This window comes from Nannospalax galili, unplaced genomic scaffold (assembly GCF_000622305.1).
Source record: "Nannospalax galili isolate Female #2095 unplaced genomic scaffold, S.galili_v1.0 scaffold9208, whole genome shotgun sequence".
Classification (NCBI taxonomy): domain Eukaryota; kingdom Metazoa; phylum Chordata; class Mammalia; order Rodentia; family Spalacidae; genus Nannospalax; species Nannospalax galili.
The window spans coordinates 1-8456 of record NW_008357530.1 but is presented as its reverse complement, the minus strand read 5'-3'; the positions used below and the strand labels follow the sequence as shown (position 1 = coordinate 8456).

General features: G+C 46.8%; 1 protein-coding gene across 1 annotated transcript; it reads right to left on the bottom strand.

Annotated features, from left to right (window-relative positions):
• Positions 1 to 3787: 3787 nt before the first annotated feature.
• Positions 3788 to 4916, bottom strand: LOC115067964 (the record flags this gene model as incomplete). Its single annotated transcript, XM_029557224.1, is given in 1 exon segment — positions 3788 to 4916. A coding segment is annotated over 1 exon segment (1019 nt), but the record flags the coding sequence as incomplete, so codon positions are not given.
• Positions 4917 to 8456: the final 3540 nt, after the last annotated feature.

Sequence of the window (8456 nt, the reverse complement as noted above, 5' to 3'; positions counted from 1 at the left end):
CTGTGGTCCTCCTGGGAAGAGGAAGAACTTTGAAGGTTCTCTTTATGAGAGAGAGAATGCCTATGGCCCTTCTGGGTAGAGGAAGAACTTTGGAGGTTTTCTTCTCAGAGCGAGAATGCCTCTGGCCTCTTTGGTGAGAGGGGGAACTTTTGAGGTTCTCATTTTGAGAGGGAGAACTTCTTAAGTCTTCTGTGAGAGATGTGGATACTGTGAGGCTCCCTTGGGTACTAGCATTGTCTCTGGGGTCTTTTTTGGAAGAACCCGAAGTTTTTAAGCACTCTTGCTCTGATGGGGAATTTCTAAAGCCCCTTTGAGCATATGGGGAATGCCTGGATCTCATGTTGGTAGAAGTGGAATATCTGGAGCACGTTTGGGGAGATGAATGTCTGTGTCCCTCTTTACCAGAATCAATAAGACCTAAGCTTCATTTAGCAGGGCTGGACAGTCCTAGATACCCTTGGGCTGCTAGTGATGATCCCACAGTCCCTTGGGCAGTAGCTGATACTTCCAAAGCCATTGGAGCAGATAGCAGATTAAGCAGAGCTTCATGAGAAGGCGAACGTGTGAGGCTCCTGTGGGGAGTAGTGCTTGGGTCGTTTTTGTCAGAACATAGGCTTCCTTTGGCAGAAGGAATGTGTTCTGATCTCATTTTCATAGAACTGGAAATGATGGGACCTGCATATTCAGCCTCACCTAGCAGCATCTTTGTAGAAGAAGATGCTTCCTGGCCCTCTTGGACAGACTGGGAGTGTCCCAGGTCCCCTTTTGCAGATGATGGTGTTCTTAAAGTTCCTTTTTCAGAATGGGTGGATGCTGAGGTCCCTTTAATAGATGTGGAAATTCCAGGTGCCTCTTCAGTAGATGAGGAAGATTGGATAGCCCCTGCTGTGTATGTTCCTGATCTCACAACCTCTGGAGAAGGTGGAGCCATCTCCACAGCACCTTGTTTAGGTGCAGGTGTTCCTAGGGCATGTTCTGTACATGGGGAAATTCTCAGACCACTGTCTGAAGATGGGGAAGCTGCTAAAGCTACTTGTGTACGTGTTGAACTTGTAAGAGCACCTTCAGCAGATGGTGACGATTCAGTGGCCCCTTGAGTAAGTATGTCCATTTCTAGAGGCCCTGGAGCAGAATGGGTGGAATCCAAAGACCCTTGTGAAGATGACGAATTCCCTACAGTTCCTGGTGTAGATGTGTCAGGCCCATGAGCCCCTTCGGTAGATGCCTCCTGATCTGGAGCACTTTGTTCACAAGAGGAATGTCCCAGACTGGATTGAGTAGTTGATAAAGTCTTCCAGTCTCTAGCAAAGACAGACAGTTTTCTAAGGCCCATTGGTTAGATGTCACACGTCCTAGAGAGCTCTGGGAAGAGTGAGAAAATGCCAGAGGCTCTGGGGAAGATGGTGAATGTCTCAGAGTCTCTTCTGAAGGTGGTAAAGTAACTAGAGTCTCTTGGGAAGTCAGAGGATTCAGAGAAATGGAGACAGACTGTGAGGGTCTCACCAGCCCTTGAGTGGATGGCAAAGTTCCTAAATCCCTTTGAACAGATGGTGAAATTACTTGGTCCACTTTGTCTGGCATGGAAGGTTTAAGAGCCTGTTGAGTAGATGGTGAGGGATCTCTCATGCCCTGGGAAAGTTGGGGCCATTCTACCATTCCTTGAGAAGACAGTGAGGATCCCTTAGTACTGTGGACAAATGGTGAATGTCCTAGAGTACCTTCCGCAGATGCAGAATGTCCCAAAGTTCCTGCCACTGATGGCACATGTGGAACAGTCTCTGGGTCAGGAAGCAAATGAACTGATGACACTTGAGCAGATGGATCATGACCTAAAGTCCCTTGGGCAGAGGCAGAGTTTTCTAGACTCTCTTGTACAGATGTAGAAGGAGCCAGAGCTGTTTCATCAGAAATCAAAGGTGCTGGAGCTTCTTGGGCCAATATGGAAGGTTTCAGCCTCCCTTGGGCACATGGAGACACTTTGAGGCCATCTTGCAGAGTACTGGTAGGTCTTGAGTCTCCATTGTAATCAGAGGTATGTTTCAAGATCTTTTGGTCTCCTACGGAAGTTCTGAGAGACCCATGGAGAGCAGGGACATGTCTCAATCTCATTTGGGTAGAACTGGGATGCTTGGAGTCTGCATGAGTAGATGGGGAAGGTCTGATTGCCTCTTCGTGGGAGAGGAAAGGAATGAAGCTCCATTCTGCAAGTGTAGACACTACCACTGGCCCTTGGAATACTACTGAAATTTCCTCAAGCCCTTGGGCAGACATGGAAAGTCCTAGATCCCCTTGTGCAGATGGCAAACGAGTATATGGCATAGTTTCAAGAGCCCCAGGTGTTGCTGGTAAGTGACCTAGCAAGTCCTCAGAAGATTCCAAAAGGCTAAATCCACTTTGAGTAGTTGAAGAATGTGTTAGTATATGTTGGGTAGATGTAGCAAGTTCAAGAGTTTCTTGCTTACTTCTCAAATGTTCTAAAGACCCTGGGGTAGATTTGGATGTTTCTAAAGTCCGAAGAACAGATAGCAAATTTTGTAGAGGACTTGGGGGAGATTGCAAACATCCTAGAGTCTCCTGAGCAGATGTGGAATGTTTCAGAGTTCCTGGGATAAGTGGTGTTAATCTTTGAGATGTTTGCAGAGAAGGAGAAAGAGTGATGCCCTTTTCTGAGTATGCAGCAGGTGGGATTTGCAAATCCAGGGATGTGGATGGCACTAGAGAGTCTAGTGCATATGTCACTGGACCTAGGACTCCTTCTATACCTTTGGAAATTTTTAGAAAACTTTCTGAAGATAGGGAAGGTGCTAAAGCCACTCGTGCATATGTGGAATTTTCAAGTGAACCTTCAGTACATGGTAAGGATTTTGTAGCCCCATGAGAACATGTGCCCATTCCCAGAGGTCGTGAAGCAGAATGAGTAGAACACTAAGTTCTTTGGGTAGATGAGCATGGTGCTGGAGACACTTGTGTAGATGGGGAACATCCAGGACTCTGTTCCGAAAGTGGCGAAGGCTCTAAAATCCCTTGTGTAGAGATGGGTGGAATATCTTGTTCACACAAGGAAAGTCGCAGATTGTTTTCAGTACATTCTGGAGGACATGGCCTCTCCATGACACAGGGAGAAGTATCTCGGGCCCATTGAGCAGAAGACCCTGGTCCTATAGTCCCCTGGGCAGCTTGAGAAATATCTGGAACTTCCTGTGCTGATGAGATATGTGCTAAAGGCCCCTTTGGTGATGGCAATGTTCCCAGAGTTACCTTGGAAGACACAGATGGAGTCAGTCTTCCTGACACAGACTGGAAGTGTTCCACAGTCCTTTGCATAGATGATATAGGTCCCAGAGCCCCTTGAACACATGGGGAAATTAAATCATCCACTTTTGCTGAAGGTTAAGGTTCCACAGCCCCTTGAGTAGAAGACAAAATTTTCAGTGTCCCCTGTGAAGGTTGGGACAGTTCTACATATCCTTGAGGAGATAGAGATGGTCCTACAGTATCGGGGAAAGATGGAGAAGGTCCCATAGTGCATTCTGAAGAGGCAGAATGTACCAAAGTTCCTTGCATAGGTGGCATACATAGAACAGCCTCTGATTCAGAAAACAAAATTACTTGAGACTCTTGGACAGATGGAGTATGACCAAGAGTTGCTTGATCAGAAGCACAAGAAGCTAGATGACCATGGACAGATGGAGAAGGCTCCAGAGACCTTTCATCAGATGGCAAAGGTCCTAAAGCCCCTTGGACAAGTGTGGAAAATTTCACCACCCCTTGGGCAGGTGGAGGGCTCCCTTGAGGGCTATCAGTAGGAGTTGGGTCTTTGTTGCCGCTGGGGGAAGATTGTGAGTCCTCTTCAATCACTTGGGGAGTTTCAAAGCTCCCCTTAATGGAGGAGTCATGTGTTGGTCTCATTTTGGTAGAACCGGAATACATGGGTCCTGCATGGGAAGAGGAGTAATGACTGAGTCCCTCTTCATGAGAGAGGAAAGGAATAAAGCACCATGATGCAACTGTAGAAATTACAACTGGACCTTGGAATAATATGGAAATTCCCTCAGTTCCTTGGGGAGTTGTGGAATGTCCTAGATCACTGTGGGTAGATTGCAAAAGACATGAAGTCACTGGAGCAGATGGAGAAGGACCTAGGACCTCAGGGGCAGACGGTGAATGTCTTAGTGTTTCCTGGGATGATTCAAAATGTCCCAAGCTGCCATGCACAGTTGAAGAAATTCGTAGAGCATCTTTAGCAGATGATGAGTGTTCCAGAGATGCTTGGGAAGATTTTGCCTGTCCTACTGGTTCAAAAGGCCCATGATCAGGTAGTGAAGATCCCAGAGCATGTGGGACAGATAATGAAAGGCCTAGATTCCCTTGGGTAGAATGAGAATTCTCCACTGCCCCTTTGGCAGATGGCAATGTTCCTACAGGTTCTTGCAAAAATGAAGAAAGTCCCTGAGTCCCTTTGACAGAAAGAGAGCATCTCACAGCCCCACGGGAAGATGGTGAATGTCCTAGAGTCAGTTTGGCAGTGGCCAAAGATTCCAGACCACCTTGGGCAGTTGGAGAAAGTTCCAGAGAACTTTTGGCAGATAATAAATGTCCATCAGTCCCTTGGGTAGATTTGGAAGTTTGCAGAGACCCTTGCACAGGTGGAGAAAGTGAGAGTCTCTCTTGTGGAGCAGGAGTAGGGATTGGGCCCCTTTTGCCAGAAGGGGAATGTTTGAAGTTCTGTTGTATTGGGGAAGTTCCTATGCCCTCCTGGACAGACATGACATGTCTCAATCTGATTTTTTCAGAATTGCAGTCCATGGGTCGTGCTTGGATGGAGGGTGACTGTCTGATTGCCTCTTTATAAGAGAGGAAAGGAATAATGCTCCATTGTGCAGCTGTGGACAGTACCACTGGGCCTTGGAGTAACATTGAAATTTCTCCTGCCCCTTGTGTAGACATGGGAAGTTCCCGGGCATTTTGTGAAGATGGGGAAGTACCTAGAGTCCCCTGCCCATATTTGGAAGTTCCCAACACACCTATGGCAGATAGAGAATATCCTAGTGCTTTTTGATTAGGTGTGGGTGTTCGCAGTGATTCTGGTGTAGTTTCCAAATGTCTTAGAGTCCCTACGACAGATGTGGGTGTTTCCAGAGCACCATGACCACATAGTGATTTTCCTGAATCTCTTTCAGCAGGTAAAGAAGATCCTATAGCTCCTTGTTTGTAGGATGACGTTAGGAGGGCCCCTTCAGCAGATGAAGATTCTACAGGTTCTTGAGCAAATGTGGCTTGTTCTGAAAGGACTTGAGTAGTTATGTTAGGACCTCTGTCTCCTTGAACACACAGGGAATGTTCTACAGCACCCGAATTAAATGTGAAACTTGCACCAGCTTCTTGTCCAGAAGGACAAGAGGCTCAATGACCTTCTGGTAATGTGATCAGTCCCTGAGCTCCATGGGAAGGTAGAGAAATAGCCAACCCATCTTGGCTGGATGGAGACAGGGCTCTGAGGAATTCTGAGTATGTGGAACATACAACTTCCTCTTGAGAAGATCTAGAAGTGGCTTGTGTATCTTGTGAGTTTGTAATAAGACTTTGGACTTCTTGAGCAGATGAGGAATGTTCTACAGCTCCTTGTGTATGCATAGATGCTTCAGTTCTGTCAGACCATGGAGAAGGTGCTAAAACCCCATGTATATGAGTTGAAGTGACAAGATCACCTTTGCTAGGGGAGGAGAATTCTGCATGTCTTTGTGCACTTGTGACCTCTCCCAGTGCCACATGAATAGACAAGGTAGGAACCAGATTCACTTGGTCAGTTGGTGAAGTGGCTAGGGCCTCTTATGTAGATGATGGCTGTCCCAGGTCGCCTGGGGCAGATTGGGAAGGTCCAAGAGACTTTTGGAGAAATGGACAAGTTCCTAGAGCTCTTTGGGTTGATGTGACCCTTCCTGGAGCCCCTTGTGATAACAGGGAAATTCCCACATGCCTTTGACCTGATGTGGAAAATGCTAGGGCCTTTTGTGTACGTTTGGAAGTTACAACAGCCCCTTTTATAGACAGGGAATGTACTAAGGAACGTTGTGGAGTAAGGGTTGAACTGTGGAGCCTTTTGAGAAGAGGGGAAGCTGTGAGCTCCCCTCCCATTTCTGCAGGAGGGGACATTCTTGAGTCCCCTTGGTCAGAGGCAGCATATTGTGATCTCTTTGGGGGAATAGTGCAAAATCTGGTAACACCTCGGGTAGATGGCAAATGTCTGACTTGCTCTTCATGAGAGGAAACACACACAAAACACTTTTTCCTGGATATGGATAATCCCCGATCCACTTGAGAAGATTTTGAATATGCCAGAGGCCATTCCCCAGATTTGGAGTTTTCTACCACATCTTTTGAGGATGTGGAAGTTCTCTTCCATTTTGCATGAGACAGAGAACCTGGTCTCCCTCGTGGGAATGTGTAAGGTCCTAGAATTCCTTCTGCAGAAGGGGGAGTTCGTAGAGCCCCTTCTTCAGATGGAGAAAATGCTAGTACCCCTTGTGTAGATGCCAAAGATTCTATAGGCCCTTCTGGAGAGAGGGGAGCTGCCAGAGAAACTTTTGAAGATACGGAAAATCCTAGGGTCACATTAGGAGAAGAGGGAGACTCTAGTGTACCTTTTGTAAATGCAGATGGTTCCAGAGACACTTCTGGAGATGGACAAGATCCTCGTGCAACTTTTGTAGATGTGGCAATTCCTAGAGAGCCTTCTGTAGATGGAGAATATGATAGAGACACTTCTCCAGATGTAGGAGTTTCAAAGCCTTTTTCTGTAGCTGAGGTTTGTTCTAAAGCCCCTTTTGCAGAGGTGGAAGGACCCATGGAAGGACCAAGATCGCCCTGGGAAGACTGAGAGAAGACCTGAGACCTTGGTGTGAATGTGACAGTTGTGTGAGTGTTTGGGACAGACATGTAAGGTTTCAGAGCCCCATGGGCACATTGCAATGTTTCAAAAGCCTCCTTCCTAGACCTGGACGGTTCAAGATCCCCTTGTTCAGATGTTGGAAGTGTGAGGCTTCCTTCTGGGGTTGTAAAAGAGCTAGGGTCCCATTTGGTATAAGGAATGTGTTTCAATCCCTCTTGGTCTCTTAAGGAATGTACCCCTTGTGTAGATGCCAAAGATTCTATAGGCCCTTCTGGAGAGAGGGGAGCTGCCAGAGAAACTTTTGAAGATATGGAAAATCCTAGGGTCACATCAGGAGAAGAGGGAGACTCTAGTGTACCTTTTGTAAATGCAGAATGTTCCAGAGACACTTCTGGAGATGGACAAGATCTTCGTGCAACTTTTGTAGATGTGGCAATTCCTAGAGAGCCTTCTGCAGATGGAGAATATGATAGAGACACTTCTCCAGATGTTGGAGTTTCAAAGGCTTTTTCTGTAGCTGAGGTTCATTCTAAAGCCCCTTTTGCAGAGGTGGAAGGACCCATGGAAGGACCAAGATCTCCCTGGGAAGACTGATAGAAGACCTGAGACCTTGGTGTGCATGTGACAGTTGTGTGAATGTTTGGGACAGATATGTAAGCTTTCAGAGCCCCATGGGCACATTGCAATGTTTCAAAAGCCTCCTTCCTAGACCTGGATGGTTCAAGATCCCCTTGTTCAGATGTTGGAAGTGTGAGGCTTCCTTCTGGGGTTGTAAAAGAGCTTGGATCCCATTTGGTGTAAGGAATGTGTTTCAATCCCTCTTGGTCTCTTAAGCAATGTCTGAAGCATTGTTGTGCAGAGGGGCCATGTCTCAATGTCATTTGGGTAGAACAGGAATTCTTGGGGCCTGCACAGGGAGGGAAAGGAACTGTGACATCATCATCATAAGAGGGGAAAGGAGTAAAATGCCATTGTGAGGACACAGGCAATACCAAAGGCCCTTGGAATGAAACAGAAAACCCCTCCTTACCCTGGGGAGATGTGGAAGTTCCCAGATCACTCATTGAAGTTGTAAAGGACCGAGAGGCCCTGATACAGTTGAAGAAGTTTGCACAGCCCCTTGTGGTAGTGTGGCCAGTTCTAGAGACCCATGGATTGGTAAGGAAGTAACCACCCCATCTTGTCCAGATAGAGAAGGGACTGTGGCCTCTTCCCAGTATGTGGAACATATAATTGCCTCTTGGGACGATTCAGAAGGGGCTTCTGGTCCTTGTGTAGTTGTAACCAGGCTCAGAGCGTCTTGGGCAGATGAGGAACATTCTACAGCTAATTGGCTATACATCAAAGTTCCACGGATTGCTTCAGGAGATGGGGAAGTACTTAAAGCCCTGTGTGTAGTAGAGATGCATACCTCTTCCTGAGCCCCTTTAGGTTGGAATTTCCCTAGAGCCTATTCTGAATATGAGGAAGATGATAGATCACCTTGTGTCAATGTGGAGGATCATAGAGACTCTCCTGAAGGTGGGGAAGATTCTAGACTACCTTGTGTAGATAAGAAAGTTCGAAG